At 38.9% G+C, this 16887-nt stretch overlaps 2 protein-coding genes across 4 annotated transcripts in view; one reads left to right on the top strand and one right to left on the bottom strand.

Moving 5' to 3' along the window:
* LOC144586240 (uncharacterized) overlaps positions 1-16887 on the bottom strand; it is a 168093-nt gene that overhangs the window by 85271 nt on the left and 65935 nt on the right. The window lies entirely within an intron of this gene.
* Positions 1-16887, top strand: part of SPTLC1 (serine palmitoyltransferase long chain base subunit 1) — a 41971-nt gene that overhangs the window by 17592 nt on the left and 7492 nt on the right. For all 3 annotated transcript variants that reach the window (XM_072992385.2, XM_072992384.2, XM_078386215.1), the window contains exons 7-12: positions 4758-4887; positions 5592-5681; positions 8952-9059; positions 11317-11412; positions 14910-15006; positions 15659-15713. In XM_072992385.2, coding sequence (XP_072848486.1) covers positions 4758-4887; positions 5592-5681; positions 8952-9059; positions 11317-11412; positions 14910-15006; positions 15659-15713 — 576 coding nt within the window. The remainder of the gene's footprint in view (positions 1-4757; positions 4888-5591; positions 5682-8951; positions 9060-11316; positions 11413-14909; positions 15007-15658; positions 15714-16887) is intronic.

Here is a 16887-nt window from a genome sequence, read left to right as displayed (position 1 = left end):
ATAGTGTGAAGATTCTTTACAAATAACTTATTTCTAAGTGCTTTCCAGTCTCATGGGGTCACAAAGAGTCGGACACAACGAATAAACAATAAGTAGCTTCATTCCTCCAACGCTAACAATCCTAGAATGAGTTCATATACTATTGTGTTAAAAGTTCATGAGCAGCAGGCAAACTTGTCTGGAGTTAATAGCAGTTATTGGGGAACAATTTCTGCTACAGTTGTGACAATTCTCACACTGTCAGTGATTTACTGGTTCATGTATTTTTATATGCAATATGCAACCGAAGACTCTTCTCTTGGTAGGCCTGCTTCCCAGCCCAACCATCTCCCAAGAAAATAAATCTCTGATAGATTAAGGTAGTTTCTCTCTGTTTTCATCACTTCTGCTGTAAGACAGTTGGATCTTGAAACACTTTTGAAGGATGTACAGGTTTAGACTTTGACTGGGCCTTTCCAGGAGGAAATTTTCAAAATGCCCTAAAGTACAATCATGACTAGTGTTCATCTGCAAGCAGACACTATAGCCCTAATCAGTTGTGCTTTAAAGTGTGTGGAACCCACATATCTTGAAGGAAGCACACTACTCTGACCCCTTTCTGTCTGAAACATAGCTGCCTGAAAAGGGAGGCTGCTGTAGACAAGCAGTCTCTTCATACATGCCAGGACCCCTCGCCAGTCAAGGTTTTAGCTCAAATAGACTACTCAACTACAGTAGTCTACCTCTCTTCAAATAATTGTTTTTCCATGATTAGAGTAATGATGAAAATGGGGCTAGTGCTGTCCCCTCAGTATGTGGGGCTGGAGATTTCCCATTTTACGTTTTGTTTTGTTTTTTTACTCCCGCTCCCAGAATTCTCCTCTTGATAGGCACCTAAATTTCTCTGACCTGGGGGAAAGGCCTAATTATAAGGTCTAACGCCAGCCCAGCTTCCTGGGTTTTTTTTTTGTTTTTTGTTTTGTTGTTGTTGTTGTTGTTGTTGTTGTTGTCTGCCACATAGATCTCTTGGACTGGAGAATTCTGGGAAGTGGAGTCCCAGAAATCCAAATGGCATATTATAATGAGGACTCAGCACACTTCAAGATCATGAGTGGATAGAGCTTATGTCTCTTTCTAACTGCCTCTGCATCCCAAAAATGCATGGAAGAACTGGCATATGACTTGAACTATACGAGGAGGGTGTCTCATAGACATAGTCGGAAGCATTTCCCCAACTAAACACTTTTTTCCAAGAATTTTTTGCCGGCTGCTGGGCAGTACCTTTGTACAGCCCAGTTATGTTAAATGTTTTTTACATAAACCCCTCTCCTGGAGATGACCTAGAATTTTTTTAAAAAATGCTGTTTCTCTCTCTGTGTTAACTAGTTTTGAAAGATGTGCTTCTTTCTTTTACTGAATATGGATTATAAAATCTCCGTCAGTTTAAAAACAAATTTGCATGATTGACTGAGACAGTTGAATGTATTAACTACTGTAAAAGTCCCTTAATAGATCCTGGGGAAAAGGTGGGAACAGAAACCTCAACTATTACAAAAATCATCACACACAATTTAAAGTATGTATTACTTAAGAGCATTTATTTGATCTTGTCAATTTCAAGGATATATCTTGGTAACATTTTAAAGTGCTTGTTAAAGCACAGTTTTAAGTACTTATGAAATGCTTTTAACATGATTATTTACTTTTTACAATGGATTGCAGCTTCAAAATCAGCTATTTAAAATTATTAACATCTGTTGAAACGCTTTGTCAGTATCTGTGTAGTTAAAGCCAAGCAAAGAAATTGAGCTGACAAAAGCAGTTAGAATGAGTTCACTTAACGTTAAACAAAAAACTTACAAAAGCAGTCTGGCTGAGCTGCTTAGCCTTCTTCTGAGCTAGATGATGCTAGGGATGGGAAGACTGGATTTTTAGGACTCCCATTTGCAGAATTTACCCAAAATCCCCTAGGCAGACATCTGGGAGTGGGAGAAAAGAAACCAGAAGGCAAAATAGATGTTGCACTATTACCATTTTCTGCTTTACTCCAAATGTGTTGGGTGGGAAGAAGAAGAGAATGTCCCTTTAGTCCCACTGCTACATTCTGAAGCAGATACGTAAGGCAGGATCAAAGCCATGCAAAGTGTTTGCACGGCCTCTTCCGCCTACATGGTGTGGAAAGATACCATGGTGTTGACAGTACTGAATCAATACAAGCATGTCAGGAGAACTAGAAATGCTCCCTTCTCAGATACTCTGCCAGGGTGAACAAAAAAGGACCAGCCTCAAAATTGGTCAAGCAACCAGCGTAGGCTCTGTATAATCTGTCTTACCAGAAAATAAAATAAAATAAAAAACCTTACCAAAACTAGTCTGGATGAGCTGTTTAGCCTTCTTTTAGGCTACTAGAATTTAGTCATCATAGCTTAAAGTCCTTGCCAAGTTATGGTAAATTTGAAATGGAACAGTGGCTGTTAAAATCAATTTGGTCATGGTTGGGTTTTTTGAGGAGGAGCATCCAAACAGCATCCCAAGAGCTCTTGAGGCTCTGTCTACTCATAGAGATTTGCCAACCGCATCACACTCCATTAGCCTTGATTTACATGTCTATTAATCTGCAATGGGCAAAGGTCCATAATAAATGTGACAATACTCACCACCTTAAGAAGCATGTCCATAATGCCAGCCTGTATAAACAGGAACATTTTTCTACAGAATTGACGCTAATGATTTCCTTTGTCGAAAGCTTTTAGAAGTACCCTCATTAGTCTGATTCCAAGCCTTAGTACACAAGCAATTTCAAGCACAGTATTTTGCAAAATATATTGAGTGTTCTGCCTTATTAGTTCCCATTGCCATTTATGATAGCTCCACCAAGTGAAATGTTGCAGATGTGATTATGGCACAGGGATGTATGTTGCTTGCCATTACCAGCCAGAAAAGATCTGAGAGGAACTTATGTTCTGTTAGATTTAGTCTCATTTTCCTACACTTAAGTATTAGCTGTAGTTCTAGTGTGTTCTAGTCAGCCAGAATAGATTAAGATGACTTAGTTTTATGGATAGTAGAAGATATATTCTTGGCAGTGTCTACATTCCAGTGATCAACCCAAGTGTCAAGATTCCAAATAGGAAAACCACAAGAGACATCAGAAATTATCTGTTTCCACAAGCCTCTGGAGACAGACTATTCTGATGCCATCCCCTCCTTTTAGACCACTGAAATCTGAGAGTCATTCCATTCTCCAGGATAGATCAAGAGTGCTCCCCATCATGTGCCATAGTGACATCCAGCATTTACTGCACTCTAGAACTTTGAATAGTGATTGTAAACTGCAACTAGTTCATATTTTGGCCACTAGCATGTTGAGAGAGATGCACTATATGAACTGTATGATTCTAATTTTTAAATCGTTTGTTCAGTTTTGCATGCCACTTTTGACCTGTGGTATTTTAATCTGTTTGGATCAAAGCTATGCTGTCTCAATAGATGAGCAGCCTCCAGAGATCTAAGGCCTACACATGTCCACTCATTTTGGAGAGTTGCTTCTGTGCCTTATATGCCCCCATAAGTGTTTCATTATAATTGACCCCCCACATACACACTTTCTACTGACCAAAAATAATTGCAAACAGTTTTGGGAGGGGGGTTTGGAATACCTCCAAAATTCGGCAGAATTGTCTCCCACACTTTGTTAGGGCACAAGATAGCTTTTGGAGCTAAGCAGTTTTTGAAATTTTTAAAATATATATTGGAGAGTACTGGGGAAAGTAGGCTTGGCTTTGCCCGTCCCTGCTCTTAAGGGTCCAAAGGCATTTTTCTGTGTTCTTTTTGTTATTGGTGTACAAAATAAATTTGTCCAAAATGCAGCTTTATTGCCAGTCACATCAAGACTTTCAGTTTATCACCTTGGGGGATTGTTCTTCCCTTCATGGAGTCTTCCACATATGTTATGATTATTCAGATTCCTCTGGAATTTAAGGAAATTACTCTGTTTCATTTGGTAGTACCTGATCAACTATATTTGGATTTTAAATTTGTGAGCCATCTTGGTGACCTGTTTAGAGTTAAAAAATGTAATACAAACATTTTAATAAGCAAAAAACAATATAGTCCGTAGCAGTACCTATGAACTGAGTTAACAAGGAAGTTGCTGTGTTGTTTATAGGAATTGCTGTGCAGTTGGATCGTCAAGACTATCTACATTCAGATGTAACAATCAACTATGGTTTATTTTTGCATGAACAGAACTATGGTTTGAAAGCTACTATTAATAAGAGTTCATTGGTACCACAAGCAAATCTTCCAATCATTCCTCTGACTTTCTTCTGGTGCTGCTGTGAAGGAACAATTGGAAGATTTGCTTGTGGTACTAATGAAGTCTCATTAATGGTAGCTTTCAAACATTGATTAACTGTGGTTATTCTTACCTTCATAAACTACAGCTGTCTTCAAACTGGGGCTTATGAAGCTAGTTTGTTTCAATAAATCATATTTAAAATTGCAGTTCAGGCTGGTTCATTGTAGCAGAAGTAAAAGCTTTTATTACATGCTTGAAAGAAATGCATAAGCACAAAGAAGTACTAAGCCATCATTTCTTGTAGCAGAAAAATGTGTTTTGGGGGCCACATACATATAGCTAGAGATGGATGAGACTACTTACGTGGAGCAAAAATAATATTTGAAGCAGCTGTGTGTTGAGGTACATTGTGGAAAGAGATCAGCCTTGAAAATGCAGCTTAAATTAAGAATGAACTGACAGAACTCTGTATTTACAGCGATGAAGCCGTCTGCTTTGCTATTCAAAAAGGCTTACAGGCATCCAGAAGTAACATTAAGTTTTTTAAACATAATGATATGGCTGACCTTGAGCATCTACTAAAAGAGCAAGAGATTGAAGATCAAAAGGTACTGTTCCTTTGAAGAAACTGGTGTGTAGTAGGTTGTATTTTCTTTTTAATAAGTAGCATATTTCAATGGCTTCATTGCTCATTATTTCTCTTCTAAGCCATTCTGAAAACTGAATGTTGTCTAACATTTGTAATAGATTTGGCTGCTGTGTTTCATTTGCTGTGACTAACATTTGGGAGGAGGGCAAAAAATCTGTAGGTAGAACTGTAAATACAGTTCACAAAATTCTATCCTTAAAAAAATATACTTAATAGAACACATGCTAATAGAAACTGCATAATTGCCAATGACATGTATAATATTTCATTTGTTTTCATGGAAAAATAGTCAGCTGCATTTTTTAGGCAACATTCTTGTTGACAGTCTGTGTTATGTAGTTAGGATGACGCAAAAGGACTATGCAAAGTTCTTTCTTCATTTACATTCTCTTACTGTTTTATTCTAAAACAGTAAGAGAAAGAGGCATTAAGCATTTCAGTAAGCTAGAGAGTCTACTGGTCTAAAGAGTGCCTAAGTTCCAAAGTATGTTTTCATGAAACATGAGATTGATTCAACTGACTTTTGGTAAAGTATAAAGTTGAGATTAATCTTCAAAATTTTATCTGCTTTTGATGATGTTCTGGTTTAGGTAGAAACCCAAACAAGTTGTTCTTAAGCAAATGAATCTTAAGAAGTATTTGTATTTGATTCTTTCTCTACAGAATCCTCGTAAAGCTCGGGTAACACGAAGATTTATTGTGGTAGAGGGTCTGTTCATTAATACTGGAGATTTATGTCCTCTTCCAGAATTGGTAAGTACATAATTTTTGTTTTATAATCAACGTTGGCCTGTGAACTGTAACTTGAAGAAATATGTGGTTGCTTACTATTATTTAGTTAGATGTTTGCTTGCTTATGTAGACATTAGTTTAGCCCTCTGTCATTTTTATGGCTGTATCCACTAGGACAGCTAGTGCAGGCACAAAAGAACCGAGTGCAGCTATGCCAAAGTCAGGAGACACTGGAAATGGAGTATCTCACTCACTGGAATTTATATTGGATTCAAAACTAATGGATAAAAATAGTTTAAATCTGTTCTAAAAATGTATTAAAAAAACCAAAACAACAGCAACGACAAAAAGTAGTGTTTTTAAGAACCCCCTCCCCCACCCCAAAATTAGTCAGCCAGTTAGTGAAAAGGCCTGCCTGAAGAAAAAGGTCTTTGCCTGGTTGGGGACAGACAGCAAAGATGGGGCTAGCTTAGCCTCCTGTGGGAGGGAGTTTCGTAGCTTGGGAGCAGTGTAAAAAATGTCCTCTCTCATGTCCTCATCAAATGTACCTGTGAAGGTGGTGGGACTGAGATAAAGCCCTCCCGTGATGATTTTAAAACCTAGGTAGACTCGTAAAGTGAGATAGGGTATTTCACATAACTTGTACCCAAGTCATTTATAACTTTTTAGGTCAAAACCAACACTTTGAATTTTACTCAGAAATGGACTGGCCACCAGCGGAGCTTGTTATGGAATTATGCAATCCCTGCAGCCAGCTCTTTGGACCTGCTCAAGCTTCTGAACACTTTCTAAAGGGAGCCCCACATAAAGTGCAGAATAATAATCCAGAGAGGATGCAACTAGGGCATGTGTCAACATGGCCGGGTCAGAGATCTCCAGGAACTGATGCAGCTGGTGCACTAGTTCTAGTTGGGCAAATGAACTCCTGGCCATTGCTGAGATCCATGCTCTTGGACAAATCCAGGAACATACCCAAACTGCAAACTTAATATTTTCAGAGGGAATGTAACCCCATCTAGCATAGGTTGAAAGCCTGTTCCCTGATTTCCCTTTTAATTTACTAGGATCAGCTCTTTTGTCTGGGTAAAACTTCCATTTATTCATCCTCAACCAATCCATTACTGACACTAGACACTGATGTAGAAACAAAACATTTCCCTTGGAATTATATTGAAAGGAAAGAGAGAGTTAGACATCATCCTCATACTGATGACACTGCACCCCCAAATTGGCTGTCTTGTCTTGGTGGTGCTGTGTTCCATTCTTCTAACTACATGGCCAAGAAAAGAAGTAGATTCTGTACATTTACAGATGAAACAATCCTTCCCCAGGCCTTTGCCTTCCATATGTTGTGGCTTGCAACTCCCATTCACCCCAGCCAGTATGGCCAATGGTGATGGCAGCTATAATCTGAAATGTCTGAAGTGCCCTTTTTTGTCTTGGTTTTCAAAATACATTTTTAGAACAGTTTTAAAGGCAAGCTGGGGGAGGAAAGCTAGGCAGTGAAGGACAACAGAAACAAGCTGGGATGTGTGATGTTGCATAAATGCAGAAGAATCTTGGAATTCATCACAGAACTCTCAGCTTTTTGAAAGCCATCATCTCACACTTACAGCTGTGAAAGCAAGCTTTGGCATATGTGCGCGATGGCTGCTGGATTTCAGGAGCTGTTGGGTGAATCCACTGCTGGACTACAAAAAAAAAAAAAAACCAGGATATTTTATAGTCCAGCATTTTGTAGAATAGCATAGCCTAGTGACATTCTCTGTAATGTACAAAAACAAAATAAATAATGGAGACATGAGAGGATGCATGGAAAATTCCTTTATTTGCACAATGTGTGCCAGTTTTCTTCAGCCTGATCAATGGGAGTTGTATTCCAACAATCAGAAAGAGGTGGAGAGAGCTGACACATATAATCTCAGTGTTTTGGCAAATAATTATTGCAAAAATAGTCTCAGTTCTGCCACCCCTGATAGTATTACCTTTATATATTGAGGGATATGAATAATAACTATATTCCCAATGCTTAAAATTCTATCATGCCGTCCACATTATGTTCTGTAAAGACAATATTTTTCTGTAAGACAAAGCTTGCATCACTACTGCCTGTGTGAATATTGTATAAAATAGTTGTGTTCTTTTTAAAAAATGTGTTGCTTTTTCAATACACAAGGAAACAGAACAATATGTTATGTATTTATTCAGAATACTTAAAATAAATAGCTGTTGAGGTTCAAAATATCCATGTTCACAAATCTTTTGTCACAACAACTGTTACTGAAATTGGAGGCACAGAGGTAAAATGTTTACGTTTACAAAATCGTATGCTATCCAGTCTGTGGAGAAACGAATTGAGTCCAACTTATTAGACCCATTAAAATCAGTGAGACTTGTATTAGAGTTGGCTATACAGCCTCACCAACTTCAATAGGTCTGTTCTAGCTGTGACTAAAGTTGGATTTAACTCCTTATTTTTGAGGATTTTTTGAGGATCTAATGACTTTCCCATTTTAAATTATATTGTCACTGTTGTTAATTATACTGCTTTTGTTTTTATGTCTCATTGTTAGCCGCTCAGAATAGACTTTGGTCTAGATGGGCAGGTTATAAATAGAATGATGAATGAATGAATGAATAGAGCAGATACAGCAAAGAACACCAGTTGAAACAGGAACAAACAAAAACTGGGTCAGCTAAAAATGAAACAACCAATAAAAAGAATCAAAATCCCGGGGCATATTAAACCTCTGTGAGATAAAAAAATAGTCAGCTGCCTCAGTCTGAGATTGCATTGCTAATGGTGTTAAATAAGCCAAAATATTCTGTGACTGAGAAATTGCAAGAATATGTTCTAAAAGGATAGTGTATGTGCCTCTCTGAGGAACTTTTTTCTGTCTTCTCCCAAGGTTTGAACAATGGTATCACTGCTGTAAAATCAAAACTGTTAAATATATTCTTAAATCTATGTATACTGTAAAGAGATCACTGTTCCAGTCTGTATAAAGCACAGGAATCTTCGTTATTGCCCCATTCTTAAGTAAATTAAAATTGACTTGAACAATAGTGTTAGAGTGGTTCCAAAAGTTACTCAGTGAGTTACTAAAGCACAGGAAGTTGCATCCTGTGCATAACTAATTGTTTTCAGCAGCGTCTGAGAACTAAAACACATGAAGATTAAGTTAAAATATTAAAGTAGTGATGTGCTACAAGTAGAGATAACCTGCATGTCATTTTTGTCCCAAGCACTGAGTAACCTTGTATTGTTATTTTTTTAAAATAAATCTGCAGGTAAAGTTAAAATATAAATACAAGGTGAGGATATTTTTGGAAGAAAGTCTTTCCTTTGGAGTATTGGGGGAACATGGACGAGGAATTACAGAACATTTTGGAATAAATGTGAGTTGATTGTTCTCAGTGCAAACAGATTTTAATGCCAGGAATGTAATGGCAAAAAGCAAGCTCTGATACACACTGTTTTGTTTAAATAATTGTTTTGAAATCATTAATGAACATGTGCAAAATCCCTTATGTTCAATAGTTCTTTATAGCTAATCCCCAGATTATTTTTGTGTAAAAATGATAACTGTACCATGTTTTCCCAAAAATTAGACAGGTTCTTAGATTATTTTTTGTTTCAAAAATGCATTAGGACTTATTTTCAGGGGATGTTTTATAGTCATGTCATCTTCTTCTGGTTGCTGCATAATGATGGAGAACGGGTTTAATTTAACTGGGGATTGTTTTCGGACTAGGGCTTATATTACGAATACAGTATCCTGAAAAATCATACCAGGGCTTATAGGTTAGGTCTTATTTTGGGGGAAAAGAGTAGGTGACAACAAAACAACAGAGAATATTCAAGGTATCAAAACTTTTCTTCAATGATTTACTAGATCATGCTGAGTAACATTTCTCTTAATTGGCTAGTCGAGCACCAGATTTGTCCACCGTGATGACCATGGTGCTGTCCCAAGTACTTTTTGCCCACACATGATTCAGGACACATGCTGGACCTGGATTTCTGTGCTGGCCAAAATAGTTATGATTTGGGTGTGGAGGAAATCTTTGTAGGTCTATTGTCATTGACAGGTTTCTATCCCATGTGGTTTAGATTTAACTGAACTTTGAGTGTTTGCAAGGGTTGTCTGCCATAGGAGACAACCCTTGTATCCCAATGGTTTTCTGATGGTTCTTGGGGAGTTTTCTGCAGGTAATCCTGTTGAAGCTCTGGTTAATCTCCCAAATGAGGAGATGGCCAGGGTGGTGGACACAGATCATGTCCTTGGTTTACTAGGGAGTTGGCTTTGATGAAACAACTGGGCCAGCGACTGACATGTTGCAGTTTCAGAAGCCTGAGGATATGGACAAGACTGAGGTTTTTTATAAGAGAGCCCTCCTTGAATCCCACTGGATTGGATAATTACTGGCCTCCAATATTTTATTTTTAATACAAGTTATTACAGTGTATGGTGGCTTCTCGGCTTCCGGCATTCCTGGATGAAGCATATTACAGTGGGGTCTCTACTTAAGAACTTAATCCGTATTGGAAGGTGGTTCTCAAGTTGAAAAGTTCTTATGTTGAATCTGCATTTCCCATAGGAATGCATTGAAAACGATTTAATCCGTATCTGCTCTTTTCTGTCCATAGAAACTACAGTGGAACCTCTACTTAAGAACTTAATCGGTTTTGGAATGGTGTTCTTAAGTTGAAACGTTCTGAAGTTGAAGCAAAATTTCCCATAGGAATGGACTGAAAACCAATTAATCCGTTCTGGCTGTTTTTTTGTTATGTAGAGGTGCGTTCGTGCATTGAAGCATTAGTTCCCATAGGAACTAATGCAAAGCTGGTTAATACGTACTCTACCACTAGGGGGAGAATTTTTTTTAACCTAAGATGACCTAAGGTTAAAAAAAGAGCAGGAAAGGTTTTTTTTTCCTGTTCTTATCTTGGATTTCTGTTCTCAAGTAGAAGCAAAATTTATCAAATGGAGCTGTTCTTAAGTTGGATTGTTCTTAAGTAGGGACGTTCTTAAGTAGAGACCCCACTGTATCTAAATGCATTTCATTCTGGCTTCAAGCCTTGTTATGGAAGAGAGGCTGCTTTGATTGCATTAGTGGACATCCTTAACTGGGAACTTGATATAGTGAGAGTAGCCCTGTTGGTTCTGTTGGACCTTTTGGCAGCTTTTAACACCATTTACCATCTTCGCTCCAGTAGTTTTTGTTCCAGACAATGTGTCCCATTGTAATTGTTCAGAAAAGCTAATACAAAGCTCTCCAGTACAATAACACATGTGTGATACGCATAAAACAAATTGTATTCTAGCAGTGAATTGAGAACACCTTCAAATGTTCAAATGCACTTCACTCATTTTGCTGGTTATGGATAGCAACCAGAAATGTAATATCAACTGGATTTCTTACAAGACTGTTACTGACAGCAGATGTATGTAGGTCCGTGTTACTTATAATTTCTGTCTGCTGGCTTAATGATTGTATAATTCACAAGATCAGTTGAAAGAAGTGTATCTTTTCATAAAATTGTGGGTCTATGAATACTGTGGAAGTGACTACTGGCTTTCTTTCATCTGAATGACAAGTTACCAAACTGGTACTTTTTAATTCTGTGCCATTACCCTGTTTTGTGCAATAGATTGATGATATTGACCTTATAAGTGCAAATATGGAGAACGCTTTGGCTTCTATTGGAGGATTTTGCTGTGGACGGTCCTTTGTTGTAGATCACCAGGTACGTGTAGGAATCTGAGATAAAAGATGTTTGTTGGTTATGGGGTTAAATTCCAGTTAGAAAGCTGAGACTAACAGGGTATCCAGAGAGACTCTTCCAATTTAAAAATGGCTTATAATGATCCATCTTGCCAAGAGTCAATTCTGACTAGCACATGAGGATTTCAGGATGGCCCTGATATTTTTCAGTCGTCTGACTCTGCTTAGCTTCTGAAATCAGACACACCTGGGTGTGCTCAGGATGGCATGTTAGCTATTAACTGGCAATGGAATGCATTTTGTCAAATAAGAATTACATCAGAGAGCATGGTGATTGAGGATCCCTTGCTGTGGAAAGGAATAGGGCTTTCATTGAACATGACTGATCCACCTACATGACATAAGAGGAAGGAGGATGTGGCTGACCAGCTGAGGTTTGGAGAGAAGAAAACAACGCCAGAAGGAAGGTTCCTGAGTTGGGGAGAACTGTCTATTCTGTTTCTCTCCCAATTTCAGGTCCAGATGAATTGACACTAGAGATTTTTTTTAATTCTATTGTTTCATAGTCGTACTACCCATTAGATTCTTTGGGAGAACCTCTCCATGAACTACCCTCCCCTGAAGCAATGAAATGACTCATAGCAAGTAGTTTGACTGAGGAAACATTTCCTTCTGCTTCCCAGCCAAAGCACATGTTGTGAAGCAGACAATGGTAGTAGGAAGACCTCTCTTTTCCCTTTTTCTCCTCTCTTAGCCCGAGAAGTCTGTATGGACGATCCTAGGCACCTTGTGGGGTTGGAAATCCTAGAATTACAGAAGTCCCATCCCTAGTATATATAAGGCCATTGAAGAACTAGATGATCAAGAAAGCTTAAAGGATATATAACAAGCCTGAAATTATTGGCACTATTACAGTGACAAGGCAACCCAGACTATCCAGTCATATTCCAAAGAAAATTAGGGCTTCTTAGATGCACACCTTAATAAGCAAAACTAAAAGGTGATAGAAGTAGGGTCAGAATTCTGAATGCAGTTTTTCAGCCACTGTCATCTAAAGACAAAGAGAACTACTGTAATACACAGTGCAGAGAAATAGAGAACAATGAAAGGGGGAAAACAATAGATCTCTTCAAGAAGATCCAAGAAATCAAAGAGGAATGTAAGCCTAGATTAGGAATGCTGAAAGAACAACAGGGAAGCACACTATCTGACCAAGACAGAATGAAGAGAAGGTGGAAACAGTGTACTGTACAGTATAGTGAAGACGTATACAGAAGGGACAAAAGAGTGACCAATTCCTTTTAAGAGGAATCCTGTGGGAAGAAATAAATAACCAGAAGGAAATGGAATATCAATAGGACTATTTCCAGCTACAGAAACTGAATCTCTTGAAGTCCTAACAAGAATATGCCAACAAATATGGAAAGCAAAACAAAACAATAGATAGGCAATGTTCAATATATATTTCAAGTCTTAAGAAAAGAGATCCAAGAAGTGAAGTAACTATAGAAGCATAGTAATCTCCCATACAACAAAGTGATGTTGAAAGTGTTGCAGCAAAGGTTTTTGCCTTATGTGGAGTGAGAAATACCTGATGCTCAAGATGGATTTCATAAAAAGGAAGGAACACTCAAGATCATACTACAAATTTCCACTAGCTACTGGAAGACTTCAAAGAAATTTCAGAAGATCCATCTTTTATACACTACTGCAAGGCTCTGTGGATTGTGAGAAATTGTGGATTATTAAGAAATAAATGGGCATGGCCCAGCACTTGATCATCCTGGACTGTAGCCTGTAGTGTGGAAAAGAAGCTACTGTTAGGACAGAATATGGAAAAACAGAGTGGTTTCCTATATGTAAGGATGTCAAACAAGAGTGCATTTTATCTCTTTATCTATTCACTGTGTATGTAGAACATATCAAATAGGAAGATGGATTAAATTCAGAAGAAGGAGGAGTGAAAATTGGTGGAAGAAACATCTTTAATTTAAGATATGCTGATGCCATCATATTATTGGCAGAAAGCAGCAATGACTTGACGTGACTTTTAGTGAAAATGAAAAAAAAGTACTGAAGCAGGACTCCAGTTGAACATGAAGAAGATAAAAATCGTTATTACAAAAGAACTATACAGCTTTAATGTTGACAATGAAGAAACTGAAATGGCTAAAAGTGTTGTATGCCATGTTTCAGTCATCAATTCAAATGGAAACTGCAGCCAAGAAATCAGAAGACTGAAACTTGGAAGGGCAACAATGATCAAAGATGTGTTACTGGAGGCCAAGAACAAAATCATCCACTCTTATATTCCTGATTACTATGTATAGATGTGAAAGTTGGAAAGTGAAGAAAACTGACACGAATAAAATTGATTCATTTGAAATATAATGCCAGAGAAGAACTTTGTGGATACCCTGGACTGCCAGAAAGATGAAGAAGTGCGTTCTAGAGCAAATAAAGCCTGAAATATCTCCAGAAGCAGAAAATGATGAAACCAAGGCTGTCCTTCTTTGGGCACATCATGAGAAGGCAAGATTCTCTGGAAGCAAAAATAATGCTGGGGAAAATTGAAGGCAGCAGGAAAACAGGAAGACCAATTATGTGATGAATTGACTTCATAAGAAAAGCCAGAACCTTGGGTTTATAAGTGCTAGGCAATGCTGTTGAAGAGAGGACATTTTGGAGATTGCTGATACACAGGGTTGTCATAAGTCAAAGGCAACTTGATAGCGCATAACAACAGCCAGGGTTTTAAAATTTCCCTTTTATAAAGTTGTGGATTTCTTTCTGAACTGATGTATTCAGAGTTAGAATTGTGGTTAGGGTTAGAAGTAGGGTTAGGGTTGAAAATAGGATTTCTTCTTGTCTTTTTCTCCATTGAGAATTTCCCTCTCCCCTGAAAGGGGTAAACCTGGTAACCTTCTGTTTTCCTGCATTATAATTCATTGAAAACTGGCACATTTTATTGCCTAAGACCAAAAAAAAAAAAAAAAAATTTTTTTTTTTGGAAAAATAATTAAATTCCCAGTACCAAAAACAGTAGATTTGTTGTGAGTTTTTTAAAAACGGGTGGTGTTTTATTCATTAAAAGAAAGGTGAGTGCAATAAAGAGCTGTTTCAAGACAACATACCAAAAGAATTTGTTGTACCAACTTCTGGTAGAAGAGGAAGGAGGAAGAGAACTTTAAAAACATATATAGCAGGCAGCTGAGATTTGAGGATATTGTTTACTTTGTTCATGTACAATTCTGAAGAATGGCCAGCATTGCCAGTCTAGGCCTTTGTGGGTATTATAAGAAGACACGAGACACTAAAATGTCCATCCTATTATATGATGGTAAAAATGATGGTGGGCTTGTAAACTTATTTAACAAGTCATGGTTCACACATATAGGTAGTGTCAAGGTAGACATAAGAGCAACTTCAGAATAATAAAATCTATGCTAAATATTTAAATGAATTCACCCTGTTCTCCAATGGCTTGTCATTCACTCACTACTCTTTTTTATTCCCCAGAGACTTTCTGGTCAGGGGTACTGTTTTTCAGCCTCACTGCCTCCACTCTTGGCTGTTGCCGCCATTGAGGGCCTTAATATTATGGAAGAAAATCCAGGTATCCTTCTCAATAATGTCTTTTTTTAAACTATTGATTGCCACCAATGCTTTGAAAAGCAATTGAAATGTCCTGGATAAATTCTGCTTCTGTTGGACTTTCAATTCATGTTTGCATGTGTGAACATGTAATTCTAAGGAGTGAGTATCTGGGGAGACATTTTCATATATGTTTGTAGATCTCTGCTTACTGAGAATGGTGGAACTCCGAGAAGACTCTTAAGGAAGGTCTCCCACAAATGGCCCTGCCCTCGTTAAGAAAACAATTCCTCTTGAAACCTGGACAGTGCAATAGAACTCCTTTGCGCTTGAAGCTTCTAATGCATCTTTTCTGGCCTGCTGCTTTTTAATAGTTACTTACTACTCCCTTTGGGAGGAAGAAAGGAGAGCTGTTTCTTAGTGGTTAGGTTTAAAGCCAGCATGTTCCTATGCTGATACGCTTCTGCAACCACATTTGCCATTTGAGGGCACCTCCCATTTCTTCCCTGTACCTAACAGAAGCAGCAGGGCGTGAACTAACAGGGTTCCCTCCCATATTTTATATGGTAGAATCTAGTTGCATGGGCAAACTATAGCATAGGATTAAAATAGCTGCTTACATTGTTTCTGTCATTTTGACACTGAAACTAAAAGTCAGTTTGCTTTTTGTCTAGGTATTTTTCAGATTTTACAGCAGAAATGTAAGCAAATACACAAGGCTTTACAAGGGTAAGTGACTGTTTTGTCTAATTATAGAAAATGTACCTTTGAATGTGAAGTGGCTGCTAATGAGTTCATAATCCAATAACTCAGGCATTTTGAAAAGCTATGGTATAATTTGAACCACTTTGGAAAATACTGTATTTTTCTGTGTATAAGTCCCCCCCCCCGATGTATAAGACAACCCCCTAATTTTGACCCTTGCTGGAGGCGGGGGAGCAGTTGATGGGCAGCCGTGAGGTGCCCCTGGACTGCTTCTCCACCCCCATCTCTCCTGCTGCTGCTGCCTCTGCCTCCCGATCACCTCCTCCAGTGCGGCTGCCGGGGCTCACCTCCAGCTCACATCGCTGCCTTGTCCCCTGCCTGAAGGGAGCCTGCGAGTGGCTCTGGTGGCGGCGGAGGGAGCAATCAATGGGCAGCAGTGAGAGCCGCCGGAGCGCGGCTGTTTCTTTGCCTCCATTTCTGCCGCCTGCTGCTGCCGCCTGCGCCGCTGGATCACCTCCTCCAGTGCCACCTGCGGGCTCCCTTCAGGCAGGGGAAAAGGCAGCGACTTGAGCAGGAGGTGAGCCCCGGCAGTGGTGCTGAAGGAGACAATTGGGTGGCAGAGGCAGCAGTCAATGGGCAGCGGCAAGAGGCGGCCGAGCGTGGCTGCTCCTTTGCCTCCATTTCTGCCTGCTGCTGCTGCCTCCACCACTGGATCGCCTCCTCCAGCGCCGCTTGCGGGCTCCCTTCGGGCAGGGGACAAGGCGGCAATGTGAGCAGGAGGTGAGCCCCGGCAGTGGTGCTGGAGGAGGCAATCGGGCGGCAGAGGCAGCAGTTAATGGGGCAGCGGCAAGAGGCGGCTGAACGTGGCTGCTCCTTTGCCTCCGCCTCCTTCCGTGTATAAAACGATCCTCAATTTTTCCTCTAATGATTTTAGGAAAAAATGTCATTTTATACACGGAAATATATGGTACGTTTACTTTTGTTGCTTTAGAAACTTAACAGGTATGCTTTGGATTACAATTGTAATTATATTTTAAGGTGATCTATCTTAGAAACTTTATTTTTAGAGTAGAGTCTTGAAATATAGTATGAGCATATTGCTCCTAACAATCTGAACATGCTTCTCCAGTACATTTCACAGGCATGTATTAATTAAGGCAACCACAGCTTCTCTGTTAATGCAGTATTAAACAGTAGC

The sequence above is a fragment of the Pogona vitticeps genome, chromosome 2 (assembly GCF_051106095.1).
Source record: "Pogona vitticeps strain Pit_001003342236 chromosome 2, PviZW2.1, whole genome shotgun sequence".
NCBI lineage: Eukaryota > Metazoa > Chordata > Lepidosauria > Squamata > Agamidae > Pogona > Pogona vitticeps.
The sequence above is the reverse complement of the archived record's forward strand: the minus strand, read 5'-3'. Positions and strand labels throughout refer to the sequence as shown.